The sequence below is a fragment of the Lathyrus oleraceus genome, chromosome 1 (genome assembly GCF_024323335.1).
Source record: "Lathyrus oleraceus cultivar Zhongwan6 chromosome 1, CAAS_Psat_ZW6_1.0, whole genome shotgun sequence".
In the NCBI taxonomy this organism is placed as follows: Eukaryota; Viridiplantae; Streptophyta; class Magnoliopsida; order Fabales; family Fabaceae; genus Lathyrus; species Lathyrus oleraceus.
The window spans coordinates 145,404,460-145,421,748 of NC_066579.1; the positions used below are offsets into that span (position 1 = coordinate 145,404,460).

The window sequence follows — 17,289 nt, forward strand, 5'->3', positions numbered from 1 at the left end:
TCAGGCTTCTTAATTGCAGGAATTCCATGTACCAACTTCTTTGAATTCAGATGTTTTAAGCTTCTGAAATTCAAGTGACCAAATCTTCTGTGCCACAGCTCACTCTCCTTCTCAGCACTTGTTGCACTAAGACATTCTGAGTCTGCAGTTCTGACATTCACCTTGAATGTTCTATTCCTTCCCTGTTCTGACTCCATAATCAACTTCTGATTGCAGTCATACAGCTTCAGAAGATTGTCCTTCATGGTAACTGAGAAACCTTTCTCAATTAATTGTCCCACACTCATCAGATTGCTTCTGATGCCAGGTACATACCACACGTTCTGAATCAATGTTGTTTTCCCATTGTTCAGAATCACTCTGACATTTCCCATACCTTCTGCATTAAGATATTTGTCATCAGCACATCTGATCTTTGTCCTCTTTTCAGAGTCAAAGTCAATCAGCCATTTCTTGTTTCCAGTAAGATGATTTGAACAGCCAGTGTCCATATACCACCAGTCTATCAGATCCATATCATCAGATTCAGAGGCCATCAATAGCACAGATTCGTCATCAGAACTTCTGGCTATATTTGCTTCTTCTGATTTTCTCTCCTTGTTTGACCAACAGTCTCTAGCAAAATGACCGAACTTCTTACAGCAGTAACATTGGATTTTCTTCTTGTCATACTTCTCTTTTCCCTTCTGAGCATTCTTTTGTCTATCAGAGGTTGAGCTTTCTGACTTCTGACCACCATCAGATCTTCTCCTGGCTTCTGACTGCTTCTGATACCTCCTATCAGAAGTTGCTTTCAGAGCCTGCTGCTCTACTTCCCTTTCAGAAGTTCTCTCAGTTAAACGCAACTCTTGCGCTTCTAGACTGCTCTGCAGCTCTTCAATTCTCATGGTGCTCAGATCTTTGGAATGTTCTATTGCTACCACAATGTAATCAAATTGACAGGTAAGGGATCTCAATACCTTCTCCATGATTGTTTCTTCAGAAAGAGTTTCTCCACACGCTGTCATTTCATTAGTGATCAGAATCACTCTGGAGATGTATTCAGAAACTTTCTCATTATTCTTCATGTTGAGATTTTCATATTGCTTTCTCAAGGACTGAAGCTTCACCTTCTTCACTGATGCGTCACCACCATAACATCTAACCAGTGTGTCCCACGCAGCCTTTGCTGTCGTTGAATCTGCAATCTTCTCAAACACATTTACATCAACACATTGATGAATGAAGAACAATGCCTTCTGATCCTTCTTCCTTACTTCCTTCTGCGCGTTTTTCTGTTCATCCGTCGCATCTGCTGCTACCGGAACATAACCATCAGTGACAAGATCTAGAACATCTTGAGCACCGAACAGTACACGCATTTGGATCATCCAACGATTCTAGTTTTTACCGTCAAATACTGGAAGTTTGGTGTTCATGTTGCCGTTTCCGTTCATCTTTCTACCTTGCACAGTACACTCAGATTTCTCACACAGTGTTTCCCAACCCACAGAATTAAAATTCTGATCAAATTTTGTTCAAGATTCAACACGAATCTAAGAATCAAAATCAAACACACACAAGACCTCACGTTCACTCGTGTTTCCCGTGTTTCCCTATGAATCCGAACCGGAGCTCTAGATACCAATTGTTGGTGCAAAGGTAGAATAAAAGATGAATATTCTATTAAGAGAATGACGGCTACAAAACATGATAAAAGTTACAATGATTGTCACCCTATTTATAAGCTAAAACTAGGGTTACTAGAATATAATAAAATACTAAAATACCCTCTAACAAACTTAGGGGCTAAGAAAATAGTAAAACTAATAAATATGAATTACTTCTAATAATATGAAAAAATACCTTATCACTAATCAACTAATTAAACTAAGTTTTTTCTAATATTTTTGAAAAATATTAGTTAATATTAAAAAAAAGAGATGTGTATTTATTACTAATATTTGAGACTGATAGATTGAAATAATATGTAGCAAATATTTGTTATTAAAATAGTAAACAAATATTTACTAATAAAAATATAAAAAAATGTAAAACAAATATTTGTTATTGATAATAAAACATGGGATACAAAAATTTCATTGATAAATCTGTAAAAGAAATATAGACACATATTTATATTTTATAATATTAAAAGAAATAAAATTTTGTTATTACGAAACAAATATTTGAATAGCAAATCAATTTTTTAATTGGTAAAAATTAATTTTATAAAGTTGATGCATATTTTTAAAAATGAAACTATAATAACTATAACTATTTTATTAAATCATGCTTAAAGTGTCTGACTATTTAATTAAATTTTTTATTTATATTATTTAATTTTTATTATATTAACTAAATTTTAAGATATTTAATTTAATCAATCAAATAAATTATCCATTTTATAATTAACAAACATTTACCTGAGAATGATATTATAGTATTTGTAACCGTTGAGATCCTCTCTATTTCTCAAAATAAAAAATAGTGAGGACAACTACTAAAGTATTAACACATAAATATATATATATATATATTTTGTATAATTTAACTGGTATACAATTAAAACTTTAGTAATATGTTTTTCATTTTTTTAGAAAAATGAAGACAGTTAGTAATAATCCTACATGTGTATCGCACGAGGATTTTGCACTCCTTCTGTTTCTTTTTAAGTGTTATTTTTTAGAAAAAAATTTATTTTTTAAGTGTCATTTTAAAGTTCAATGTAGTATTGATTGAAGTATTATCGAAATTATCCCTAATCATTTATTATATAAAGAGAAAAAAGTTAAATAAATTACTAAAAAATTAAGAGTATTATAGAAAAAAAAATAATCATTGTTTAAAAAGTAATAATAATTACTCCCTCCGTTCCTTTTTAAATTTCATTTTTAAGAAAAAAATTTGTTTCTTTTTAGGTGTCATTCCAAAGTTTAAAGTAATATTGAATGTTCTTTTGTCAAAAGTATCCCTAGGTAATTATTATAAAGAGAAAGAAAAGTCAAATAAATTAGTAAAAAGTTAAGGGTAAAATAGGAAAAAAGATGATGATGGTTAAAAAAAAAACGACACTTAAAAAGGAACAGAGGGAGTAGTTCCTAAGGCTATGTTTGAATAACGTAAAACAAAAACAAAGAAATGAAATAAAGTGGAGTGGAATGAATATATCATTCAATTGTTTGAATATTTCATGACTTTCACGAGGGAAGAGAATAATTTTATCATTCCACATAAATTAAAAAATACAAAAAATGATGAAAAATGATAGAATAAGATAAAATGCATTCCATCAGACCATTTTTAATTAATCTAAATAACAAAATTTAAATTTATTCCATTTCATCTGATCGAATCCAATTTCATTCTATGGGTACAAACATACCCTAAAATCCATAAACTCTTTTAAACAATAACAAAGAAAAAGAAAATAAGAACACAAATCCCTGTTTCCCGCGCACTGCCTCCACTGCGATTGCTGGCTATCACCATCTTAATCTGCGTCGGCTGTGTTGTCACCGCCGCGACGGAACCTACGATTACCACTGCGACCTGCGGCGGCGGATCTGCGAGACCACTGCAATCCGTTGCGCGGAAACTTTTCCTGCTCGTGACTGACTCAAAGGCGCCAAAAAAACTGTTTGAAGGTAAACACTGTGTTTGTTCTTATTTGAATTTGTATGAATGTTTCTGGTTGTTATCATTGGGAAATCCTACATTCGAATTTTGAAAAATATGAAAAAAAATTGAATTATTCTGAGTTTGTGATCTTGATATTTTGAGTTCTGAGTTTGATATAATTAGATTGTTTTGAACATCTACAACTATATTTTGGCTTGGATTGTTTATGCTTATTTTCCAAGTATAAACTCTTATATGTTTACGTTAGCTAGTGATCTATTTCATACAACCAACACCTCTGGAAAAAGGTGTGGCCGTGTCTGAAACCAATATCAAGACTTGTGATTATATTTAATTTATTTATTTTTTCAAATTATTATCGGTGTCGACGTGTCGACGTGCAACGTCGGTGTCGTGTTTTTGGGTGTCTGTGCTTCGTAGACCAAAATTGATAACTTATATGCTAGTGATAAAAGAAATCACTAATGATAATTTTGAAGAAGATTTGATGTAAACATCAGTAATCATAGGAGAAATAAAATTTTACACCAAGTTGTTAGGAAACATGCTACTTCAATTGTTCTACATCCATAGGTAATTACTTATAGATGCATTTAACCAAAATTGACATTAACCATATATCAATATAACTTCCAAACAAGAGGTAGAACGGGACTTATCTTTATGTAAGTGTCATCTCCTTAACTCACTTTATTTTCAAGGTACAACTATATTGCTATATAATAATCAACATAGGAATTGGGCTTATGTTTGAGAAACCACCAATTTTAATGATTGTTTTCATGGAGAATCAACAATTGTGTTGGTTGGTCTTCTTTGTAAACTCACCAAAGAGTAATAAGCTCCACTTGGTCCCTTAGCCAACAAAGATGAATGTGTTCCTTTCTCAACGACACTTCCCTTATCCAAAACAGCAATCAAATCACAGTTTTGTATAGTACTCAACCTATGAGCCACAACCACACTTGTCCTTCCAACCATAACCCTTTCTAAAGCATCTTGCACTAATTTCTCTGATTGACTATCAAGTGCACTTGTTGCTTCATCCAAAAGTAATACCTCTGGATTCTTCAATATAGCTCTAGCTATCGCAATTCTTTGTTTTTGACCACCACTAAGTTGAACACCTCTGTCACCACACAATGTCTCATAACCATCTTTTAAGCTTGATATGAAATCATGAGCATTTGCAGCCTTTGCAGCCTCAATGATCTCACTCTCATCAACTTTATCATCGTATGCTCCATATGCTATATTGTCCCTTATGGTACCACCAAACAATGTTGGTTCTTGACTCACAAGTGCAATGTGTTTCCTTAATGATCTTAGATTATAAGACTTTATGTCTCTACCATCTATTGTCACCATCCCTTCAAAAGGATCGTAGAATCTCTCAATTAGTCCTATGATTGTTGATTTTCCTGAACCACTTTCCCCGACCAAAGCTGTTGATTTTCCAGCGTCAATTTTAATCGAGAATCCTTGAAAGATCATCACATTAGGTCTAGCCGGATATGCAAAATGCACATCAAGAAATTCAATTTTTCCTATTAATTTTTCAACCTTGTAACCTTCTAAATCATTTGGCTCAATTTTTGTATACCTATCGAGGACGGCGAAAACCGATCCAACGGCACTAGAACCTTTAGCAAAATCATTGGTCATACTACTAGCAGCATCAGCAATAACTTTTCCAGTGCTTATCCAAATCATAGTAGTCTCAAAAAATGCATTCTTTGTTATATATCCTTGCGACACAAGTTTTCCTCCATACCAAAAGTTTAAGGCTCTAGTGCAAAAAATGAGGCTTTGTGAACATGCAAGCCCAATACCCGCAAACCATGATTGTCTAATATTTTCATGACTTGGGCCTTGTTGGGATTTTTCAAGCATTTTAAGGATTCTATTTTGTGATGAAAAAGATGTGATGGTTCTTAGATTTGAAACAGCTTCAGCAGCTATTTTGCTACTTTCATCTTGGGCCTTAATGGCTTTGCTTGACATGTTATTAAGAAGGACACGCCTTATGTAGAAACAAATTATGGTAATTGGCTGAACTGCTATCATAACAATGGATAGTCTCCAAGTAATGATTAGGCCCATTGCGAATGTTACTGCGACTGCTGATATAGTTTGTATTATTACTGACAATCTATCCCCCACCAACGACCTTACCTGTATTATTAATTTGAAAAGAAAATTAAAACATTTTATGTTTGTCTTCTTAATATATAGTTTTTATATCATATATTATATATCTCTAACATAACATGCAATTTTTTAAAAATGATTGAGAACATACCACATTGGCTTCTTTGGCAAGTCTAGAGCAAACAGCACCTGTAGAATTTTGATCCTCATCAAACCAACCAACTTCAAAAGTGAGTATCTTGGAAAACATTCTTTCTCTAACCCTCTTAGTCAAGTACTCTCCCATGTAAGCAAAGCTATAATGTTGAAGCACATTAAAAAGCATTGTGGACAAAGCCAACCCTAGAAAACAAAGTGCATAGATCCTAATTTGTTTCTTGATCTCATCATGGTCCTCCAGAAAATAAACTGATGCAAGTGACCCTGTTGCAAATGCTGACACAGGTTGAACCGCACTAAATAAAACCGCGTTCAAACACCCCAAACAGACTTGCTTCCATTCTGGAAGATTCATTGCCAACAACCTTCGAAACGAAGGAACCTCTACCTTCTCCTTCTTCTTCCTCTCCTCCTCGTCCTCATTATTATTATTATATATATTATTATTATCATCAAATACCACAACATTATTAGCGATATCTCCAACGACATTTTTATCATTAACAATATCACCACCACGACCACATGTCATTGAGTCGAAAGAGCTAGAATGAGTCGCGAGTCTACAACTACTCGTGTTTTGCATGTGATCTATATTAGTGGTAGGTGGAGTATCGTCGTTTTGGTCATTTTTGGTTTGTTGGAGACGTATGAGGGAAGTATAAAGAGAACTGTCATTTTGAATGAGGCTCCCGTGAGATCCCGTTTCCACGATCTTACCATTTTGAACGAATGCAATGATGTCTGCATTTTGGATGGTGGATAAGCGGTGAGCGATGATGATGGTGGTGCGTCCAACCACGGCTTTGTCTAGAGCTTGTTGGACAACTCGCTCGGATTCAGAATCGAGTGCACTTGTTGCTTCGTCTAGCAATAGAATTCTTGGCTTTTTTATTATAGCTCTTGCAATGGCAATCCTTTGCTTTTGTCCTCCTGACATTTGTATTCCCCTCTCCCCAACCTGTAGTAGTAAAGCATACAATTAACATCTTAGGTTTAACCTAACATTATTCTCTAATTTAGTGGAATTAGTTTGATTCATGCAATTTGAAAGAGAAAGATAAGGTGCTTCATGTAGGTGGACCACCATATTAGTGGGTTTTTTATTTTATGAAATTATTGTAACAGATTTCACATGATTAGAATAACATTAAAACAGAATTATTCATGTTCTCCATGATATCTTTGTCATTGATTCTGTTAGCAATATCTAATATACTATAAGGAATATAAACTATTGTTTAAGTAATTGAAAATAAATTTTAAGTGAGAATGTCTAAAAACCATTTTGGGTTATTATATAGTGGCATATTATCATTATTGGAGTAGACACATGATTGAATAACACGTTTCTACTTGTTTGTGCTGATTAAGTTGCTTAAAGTGGATGAATATGATATGAAGCACTTACCAAAAGTTGAACATTACGTGATAATATTTGAATAATCATGTTATCTATAGCCATCTTGTTTGTGTTGATTAAGTTGGTTAAAGTGGAGATATGATAGCACTTACCAAAAGTTGAACATTAATAATATTTGAATAATCATGTTATCTATATGCATAATATTTTTGGCTTAAATGCATTTATTCCCCCTATTTACTTGAAATTAGATTTTAGTCCCCTGATAGTAGTAAGTCTTAAATTTTAGTTCTTCAAGTTTCACAAATTTTAGAGTTTTCCTTCACAACCTAATTTTGGACTTACTTTTCATGACATGTCGTTTTTTTAGTGAGAAATTATACTTGATGATGTTATATTGCTAATTTGGACTGAAAAGTCCTATTACAACCTTTTTATTTTACAGTTTGATTGATCAAATATAAACTAATTATTTTGAAATTAATTGGTTTCTGATCCAAATCAGTAGTGTTAGATGATCAAATATACTTCCACACTAGGTTGTTGATAGCGAGCTATAGCGGCATAGCGCAGCAGTACAGGACCTCGGCGCCACACTTTTGGGCTGCTAACCACTATCCACGATAGTGGAAATAGCAGCCGCTATTTGTGGAGTCATGGCGGCACAATAGCAGCACAATAGTGATTTTGTAGCGGTTTATAGACCGCCATTGTGAAGATGAGGGCAATATTGTAAGTTTGAGTATTTTTAACAGCAAATTGGTACTTTTTCCCCTTTTATTTGCCTAATATAAAAGCTGTTAGTGGTGTTTTAGGTCATTTCCAGTTCTCTCTTCACTCAAATCAGCAAGCAGTGATTCTTTTGACTTAAAAGTTTATAGTTCTCTCTCTTCACAAATTTTCTTCTTCCACATTCTTCTCAAATCAGGAAGCATCCATCTTTCTCATCCATTTTTCTTCTCAAATTAGAAAGCATCCATCTTTCTCATCCATTCTTCCTCGTTTATCTTCACCTATTCATCTTTTTCTTCACTTTCTCATCCATTCACATCTATTTTCCCCCTGATTTGCTGATTTCTCATCTATTAGCAACTATGGCATAATCTTCTGCATGTTTAACACAAACTTCCAACACAAACTTCCAACACAAAAGTTTTTTTAAACCTATTGGTGACAATATTGACATAGGGTGACAATATTTGTTTAGGTTTGTTTACATTTAGAATATTGTTTAGTCATTTTGAGTTCATTTATAATTTGATTTTGACGGGAATTTTATTGTGGTGCTGTTGGAATGTATGCATGTTGTTACTTCTGTTATTAAGGCATTATATATGTTGTTGGAATTTATTTTAAATATTTATGTATTAATGTTAAATGTTTACCTTAGTTTTTAAAGCTCACAATAACGTTCATCCCAGGATCCGCTATGCTGCTATAGCATTTTGGAGGTCCGGCGCTACGCGCTGCTATCCGAGATTAAGAACCTAACTTCCACATTAATAAGGAATATGACAAGTAAAAAAATAAACTTTATAACTAGTGTTATAATTTAGAATCATATCTTTAATCTTTCATTATTTTATTAGAATAGGAAAGTTCCACTTAATTATATTTGGTTCATAGCATAATGACTAAGCAATTAGCACTAACCTGAGTATCATATCCTTGTGGCAACATTGAAATGAAATTATGAGCATTGGAAGCTTTAGCAGCATCAACAACATCTTCATAGGTAGCATCCTCTCTTCCAAAAAGTATATTCTCTTTAATACTTGTTGCAAACAAAGCAGGTTCTTGACTCACCAATCCCATTTGAGACCTAAGCCATTTCAGTTGCAACTTATGAATAGCAACTCCATCAAAAAGAATCTCTCCACCAATTGGATCATAAAACCTTTGCAAAAGCGATATCACAGTCGATTTTCCCGAACCACTTCCTCCTACTAATGCAACTGTTTTACCTGATGGAACCTTTAGACAAAAATCATTTAAGATCACACTTTCCGGCCTTGATGGATACACAAATTCAACATGGTTGAATTCAACTTCCCCTAACACTTTCTCTAGAACTTCACCTTCCATGTTTTCTGAATCAATCTTTGGAACTCTTTTTATCACCTCCATTATTCTTTCTCCTGCAGCACTTGCATCTGTGAAGTATCTCACATTTGCTAAACTAGATCCTAAAGCCCTGTCACACAAGAAAAATAAATCAACAAACAAAAATAACTTACTCCTACCACTTAAGCAGAGTTTTATTAATAAAAATTAACTGAATGGAGATAAAGGGTATTTGGGTAATTACGATCCACCGGTTCCGATTAATGTTCCAACTGCAAATACATCACCACCTTTAGCACCATGATACATGACCAATATGCTACCATAATAGGCAATTAAAGACCATACAGCATAATTAACACCACTGATTCCAATGGCTAAGCCTTTAGCTAAACCTTGTTTCAATCCCAACTTCACAGATCCTTCTAAAGCGTCAGAGAAAGCAGCTATGGTTTTGGTTTCTCCTACAAAAGAATAAACAGTTCTGATAGAAGATATTGTTTGTTCTACTATTGTACCAGCTTGATTATACTCTTGTCTGATTTTTCTAGCCAACCCCATCAAAGTCCTCTTATACATGAAACCAGGAACAACAAGTAGAATTGTAAAAGGGAATCCAACAAGGGTCAATCTCCATAATGATATAAATGCCACTATATAGCTCCCAATGAATTGAGACACATTCTTCAAAAAATCTGGAACCTATAGGTTTCAAGTTAGAAGAAATGAACTAATTGTTAATGTCACAATTATAGTTAAAAAAAAACATAGAACTTTAACATATAACTTGCTAGACCTGTTTATTTTGTTTTTGATACCTTGTCACTTAGAACATCTTGAATTACTAGACTGTCTGTAGAGACACTAGTGATGACTTCTGATGTACTTGTAACATGCAAATCAAAGTATGCTACTTCTTGTCTTAGAATTGCTTTTATGTACCTAGCTCTCATTCTTGCAGCTTGTCTTTCACCTGTTCTTGTCCAACAATAACCCTCTAAAGAGGATATGATGTTAGTACTTGTGTATCATATACTAAACAAGTTAAAACTAAAATTAGCAACAAAATTGAAAACCCACCTAGGAAGCAAGCAACAAAAGAGGCACAAGCCACATATAACACAACAACTGCATTCTGCATCACAAAGTTAATAAAGTCAAACCAAATAAGTTATATGTGAAAGGAAAGTCTTGAAGAAACACTTATGGATTTTATCTTCATTGAACCAGTCATACCAATGTATCATATGCATTTCCTCCCTTCTCTTTTACCAACAAATTAGTATCATTACTCCTATTCTAGGTATTCTAGGAAGACATTATTGTTGAGATACTTATAACTATATAAGCATAAAGGCTTGCTCATTGATCTCATTTTTTGGTCACATCAACTCATATCATTATTTTTCATTTCAATTAAGTGTATACGATTAATCAATCCTACAATCTTGGTATGTAAATTGATGACTATTCACGACTTATAAACATACATTCAAACTATATTTTATATAATGAGGGACTTCTCAACACACTCTCTCACACCTAAAATTTGACATCTAGAGTGTGACTTGAGTGGATTGATAAAAGGTAGTCGAATGAGTATTTATTAAAGTTTAGTTCAATTTTACAAAATTGGTTTGTAAGGTAAGAATTATCCCACTTGTAAACACATATTCATGACATTTAATGCGAGACTTCTCAACACATCCACGTATTTAAGATTAAACATTGAAATCATAAATCGAATTGCTTGATAATAGTCAGGCTAAGAGATCTTTGCATAGACTTTAATACAATTTTATAATTAGAATTTCACAAAAAATAGTTTACTTGTTAACAACTATTCACCACTTATAAACATATATTTAAGACACATTCATCTAATCTCCTAACTCTTTATAAATTTTTATACTCACATTAATAAAAAATTGGATTAATTGAATGTAGAATGTTTTAGAGTATTTATTGGTTTTGACTAAATGTAATTAGTTTTAGGGTAATGCTAACTTGTGCCCTAAGGGCAAAGAGATAAATATAGTAAAAAAGTTATTGGCAATTGTGCCTTAAATTTAATAAAATTTAATAATTAATGCTTTTATTGTTTTTTTCAATATGAATTTTATATTTATGTGTTTCTTAACATGTACTCTTGGGGCACAAGTTAACATTACCTTTAGTTTTATTAACATGTCATTACTATAAGCCACTATTGGATTTGAAGTGTGAGCGATTAGTTCCCCCATTGACTATAATTAAAAGAAATATTAAATATAATGTCTTAAGATTTTGAGTAGAAATATGATTTCAAGGTCTCGAATGGGTCTTGAACATTTAATTTATTGCAACTTCTGGTCTCTCAAAAAATTCTCAAGTGATATTAGAATTATGATTCGGCTTTGACGGGAAGTAGATGTGAGGTTCTAGTGTAAATCAAGTCTAGTAAAATGGAAGATTCACACTTGAGGGGTGAGAGAGATTATTGGAGTTAAGGGTAAGTGATTAGTCTCACATCGACTAAAAATGAAAGAAATGTTGCATACATAAGAGATATGACTCATATAAATAATAAATGATTACAATTAAGACTTTGAGTTAAGATGTGATGTCAAATTCTCTTATGGGTCCTAGACATTTAATCCATTAAAGTTTTTGGAACTCTTTGACAAATGGTATCACATGTATGCTTCAATTTGGTTAGAAAGTAGGAGTGAGGTTCTAGTGTGGACCAATTTTAGTGATGTGAGTCTTAAGATTCTATACACCACTTGCTCAATCAAAGAAGTTAAACCCAAGCTTTTAAAATGGGTCGTGGTCAAGTTACGAATTTCACGATTTCGGTCGGTACAAGGGTTACGTTGCAAATAACGACCATCGTAGTGTGAATTTCTCACACCATTGTACAAAAATAGAATTCTTATAAAAACAATAGGATTCCTATGAAAATAGTGTGATTCGAATTTTATAATATTCTAATTCATGTAAAAGTCATTTGATTTATACTTTTAAAATAAAAAAATTCGTAAATATTGGTGTATAAAACGGTGGTAACGGTGTTTTGCGGGTGAAACGACATTTTGTTGCAACCGCAACAACTTTTCGTAATAATTTTTTTCTCATTTTTAAAATGGTGAATAACACTATCGAGAAACTCCAATACCGTCTTGTTACGGCAGTCGTTGTCCATTTTTTAAAACTTTAGTTAACCCTTTAAAAATCACCATATTAAGAACATTTCAAATATATAACTCTACCAAATACGAAATCTTATCAATCCCATTGAATCACACTTACACAACTATTGCAGACGATTTAAATATATAAGACTATTGAATGCCAAATAATTTTCAGCACCGGCAAATCACACTCATCTTCCCCTTCACACAACAACTCAAAATCTTCAAAATGAGTGAAAATAGAAAAAAAAATCATCTTCTTTAACCCCTAAAAACCTCTCTCTCTCTCTCTCTATATATATATATATATATATATATATATATATATATATATATATATATATATATATATATATATATATATATATATATATATATATATATATATATATATATATATATATATATATATATATATATATATATTCTGTTTATTGCGAATGCAAGTTCGATCCTACAAGACAACAAGTTAAAAAATTTGTACTTTTCTATTTTTTTTATTTAGATTACATTATAGCCTATGATATTGTTTTTCAGTTATTACATTTTATTTTTCTATTGATAATAAATTTCTACATTAATTTATTTTTATACATTTGAAAATTTCCTAACAAAAGTATAGTTAGTTTTCTGATATCTTTTATTTTTATATATTAATCTTTTTGTTTATATAAAAATTTAATATTAACGTTTGTTTTAAATCTCATTATAATCTAATATTTTGAAATGCGAAAGCTTTTAAGGTTAAAATTCAGTCTCCTAATGTCTCCAAAATTTTGGAGATGATTTGAAAGCCGTCTCTTATGATTGGATTAAAATCAAATGTGATGGAGCGTCTATAATTAATCCAGAGTATTCTGTTTGCGGTTGCATTGTTAGAGATTTCAAATTTAATAAATAAGAGATTTTGAGTTACAAAAAATTGATTTGTGACGGCATTTGCTTATTTTTTATCTCTTATTGCCAAACTGTCTGATGTTATGTCAGTAATTGAGTTCGATAATGAGAAGGATTTGCATAATTTATAGTTGGAATTGGATTACGTCGAAGTGATATAGGCTTTCAAACCTCCTTTCAAGATGCCTTAGGTTACATATTGTAGATATTTGATATAGGTTTAAATAATTTTTTTGGTTTCTATGAGTTAATGATTTTTTGATTTTCTAACCATTGATTTTCTTTTGGGATTAGTCCATGACGTTACCGTTTAAAAATAATGATGTGACCAATGTTGTAGACATTTTTTTATTTATTTTTCATTTATTTGCAATAAAATAACTATCATTCCACTTTACCAACAATTGCATTTGGAATATATGTTTCATAAGTGATTTAGTATTTAATAAATTCCTTAATATTTCAATTATTTATCATTAATTAATTTATTTCAACTATAAATTATTTAATATTCCATTGAGCATTATAATTTTATATTATTTAATTAATTAATTTTTATTTCATATTAATATTTATGGTTAAAATAACTGTTTAACTAACTATTTTTTTCATATTATTTAATAATTATTTAATATTATATTTTACTTTTACTTTTACAGATATTATGAAATAATATTAATCTTATTAAAAAGTTTATTAAATATTTCAACGATTATATATTAAATAATTATGTCATATTATTTCAACTAATAATATTCTAGCTATTAATATTTCAACTATTTAGTTTATTAAATATATATTATATTAAATAATTAATTTATTAAATATTAAATATTTAGTCTATTAATGATTATTTTATTAAATATTAAATATTTAGTCCATTAAATATTTAGTCTATTAATAATTGTTTTATTAAATATTTAGTCTATTAAATATTTAGTCTATTAATATTTAATTTATTAAATATTAAATATTTAATCTATTTCAACAATTTAGTTTATTAAATAATTATTTTATTAAATATTTTAATTATTTAATATTTCAACCATTTAAACTATTTAATATTTTAATCATAAATATATTATTTAAAGTTTTAATTATAATTGTAATATTTCAAATATTTCAATTATATAATATTTCAACCATAAATATATTATTTAAAGTTTCAATTATATTTAATATTTATTTAATATTTAATAATTATTTAATATTTATTATTAAATATTATTTATTAATACATATAAAAATATATTTCAAAAATAGAGGAAAGAATATGAAATAATTCTTTACAGTAATATTTTTAACAATACATTTGCTGCAAAATTAAATATGAATGAATTGACTGAACTAGTGGTTAAGGATGACTTCAGTAATGTTAAGGTCATGGGTAACTTTTTCTTTTAAGATTATAAGAGAACAAAATCAAAAACTTACTAACTTAACTTAAAAAGATCAACAGATTATTTAAGCCCTCCATATATTACCTTTCTTCCTTTATATAAAAATCTAAAATTAATTATTTTGTTATTATGAGATATGCATGACATCATTTTGATGCATCATTTTCTAACCTTTTCACGTGTTTGGAAAATTTATAACTTTTAATATTTTAAAATTTTAATGAAAAATAACCACACTTTTAAAAATTAATAAATAAATTTAGATTTTTTTAAAATTTATTGACACTACAAAATAATTAATTTTATTATTTTCTTAAAAACCATGAATAAATAAATAATTTAATTATAAATGATGTGAATGAAAAAATTACTATTACAAAATTATATTTAAATTAACATTTTCATTTTTAAGTTATAATTTTAAAAAATAATAATAAATTAGTTATTAAAATTTTAATTTAATATCAAATTTATTTTTAAATTATATAGGGATAAAACAATAATCTATTTTCTTAGTTTTTAATCTAACTCTTTTTTTACGAAAAATTATACACAACATTCAAGTTGGAAAATATCTTTTTGTCATCTCAAATATTTTTATATACAACATTTTTGATATATCATATATTACATAAGTATATGAAATCTGTATCTATAATATTGTGTTAAATTCTTCATTTTGTTTAATGCAATAACACACTATCAATTACAAAACTTTGATTATATAAAAAGAATAGATATATTCAGATTCTCATACCAATTGAAAGATTCTGTAGATGTTTGATAAGCAAAATATTCTTCGATAAAATCTCCACAATTGAATTAAATTAATCCAACTACTGAGAAGTACTCTCAACCATCAATTGAACTAATTTAGATGTTGATATTTGAGTAGAGAAAGAATTTATAACCTCTTTCTATTTTTGTCTTTATAATAACTAAATGTATAAAAACTTCATATATATGCTACTAGTTTTAAATATGATTTTATACATAAAAACCAAAAAAATAAATAATATGATTTTATCCCCTTAAATTATTATGTTAAGCTAGAGAGAGAAAGAGTGATAACCTCATTGATGCTATGAACAAAGCTGTTGCTTGTTGAGGCAGAAAAACCACCAATAGAGTTCATAATTTTGCTTGTGATATACAACACCAAAGGTATCATTATGCCATCACAAATTGCCCCCAAAATACCAAAAACCATGAAGAACCAATCTAGAATATCAGCATGCATGAAAATTGACCTAAAAGAAACCTTTTTCGTTTTCTTCTTTTTAACAATGGAAACATTTTTCTGATCATCATCGCCCATTTCAGGTACTTTTCTTATGTGATGAATATGATTTTTTTAACAACTATTTGTGGTGGACAAGAGCATTATTTCAATGGTATTGTTTGCTATAGAATATGATTTTATAGGAAAAGAAATAGTGAGAGAGAGTGTGAGTGGTGGTGGGGACAGAAAAAGAAAATAAAAGTGGTTTGAGTGATTCATTCATGATAACACTGTCTTTTATCTATAAAATGCAATTTTCTTACAGATCTCTTATATCCAATTAATAAAGTGTAAAAATATATAGTTAACCAAATTCAGTTTGGCACACTACCTCTAAATAAATAAGTGCATAGAAATTCTAAAAATTCTAATAAGCTTAGTCTAATTAAAAATGTTAAACACAAATAAAAAAGCTTTGTGCATAGCGAATTCAACCAAACTTAATTTAACTTTAAATAGAAGTGTGACTAGACAGAATCAAACTCAAATAAAAACCTTTCCGAAACAACCAATAAGCAAAATCGTATACATATCTCATTCTCTCATTCTTTTTATCAAATCTTCTTCGAGAAGTTTTAAATAGAGGCTCATATATTAATTAACTCTTCTCTAAACAATTTAATTAATGTAATATATGTGTATAAAGATTAGGGATGTAAATGAATATATGTGGAGACTGATAAATTGCTATATGTGTTTGTTTCGTTCGATAAATATAATATCTACATCCGTCATATATCCGCGTGAGTATCCACTAATCGGATAATTCGTTGATTTTAAAGTATCACAAATATTTACGGATATCAATGAACAATATTTAATAAAAAATATTTTTAAAAAAATAATATTTTCAGTTTATTTTTAAGATACAAAAAATTATTATCACATATTTATATAATTTGCTCTCAATTTAACAATAAAATTTTATAGATTAATTTTTTTTTCTTTTTACCAAAACATAATAACATTCTAACGTAATATCAATACATTTTATTTTTAATCAAATCAAATAGAAGATATTGTGATAGTGAATTATAGAAGAGAGTTGGAAGGGGAACACTAGTTGAATACAAGAAGGGTTGAACTAGTTAGTTGAATGATAAAATTGTTAAAATGAAGTCAAGAGTATAGGAAAAACTTAAATATGAATAAATTATCAAATAGAATTGTATGGAATTT

General features: G+C 29.8%; 1 protein-coding gene and 1 long non-coding RNA gene across 2 annotated transcripts; one reads left to right on the top strand and one right to left on the bottom strand.

Annotated features, from left to right (window-relative positions):
- The first annotated feature begins 3,345 nt into the window (after positions 1–3,345).
- Positions 3,346–8,643, top strand: LOC127122882 (uncharacterized). The gene is made up of 3 exons (XR_007803548.1): positions 3,346–3,626; positions 7,800–8,026; positions 8,110–8,643. It is a non-coding gene; the product is annotated as an uncharacterized LOC127122882 (long non-coding RNA).
- Positions 4,214–16,351, bottom strand: LOC127122872 (ABC transporter B family member 15). The gene is made up of 7 exons (XM_051053151.1): positions 15,901–16,351; positions 10,439–10,493; positions 10,177–10,355; positions 9,603–10,060; positions 8,948–9,488; positions 5,924–6,892; positions 4,214–5,796 (listed from the first exon to the last, which is right to left on the bottom strand). Exons 1-7 carry the CDS (start codon positions 16,144–16,146, stop codon positions 4,402–4,404), a joined length of 3,843 nt encoding a protein of 1,280 aa, XP_050909108.1. The 5' UTR covers positions 16,147–16,351; the 3' UTR covers positions 4,214–4,401.
- Between the last annotated feature and the right edge of the window lie 938 nt (positions 16,352–17,289).

Excerpts from the sequence above, each read along its gene's own strand:
- LOC127122872 (XM_051053151.1), bottom strand. The coding sequence starts at position 16,146 with ATGGGCGATGATGATCAGAAAAATGTTTCCATTGTTAAAAAGAAGAAA. Across the intron at positions 10,356-10,438 it reads TTTTGTTGCTTGCTTCCTAG|AGGGTTATTGTTGGACAAGA; the intron begins GTGGGTTTTCAA and ends TATCCTCTTTAG. Across the intron at positions 10,061-10,176 it reads AAGATGTTCTAAGTGACAAG|GTTCCAGATTTTTTGAAGAA; the intron begins GTATCAAAAACA and ends TGAAACCTATAG.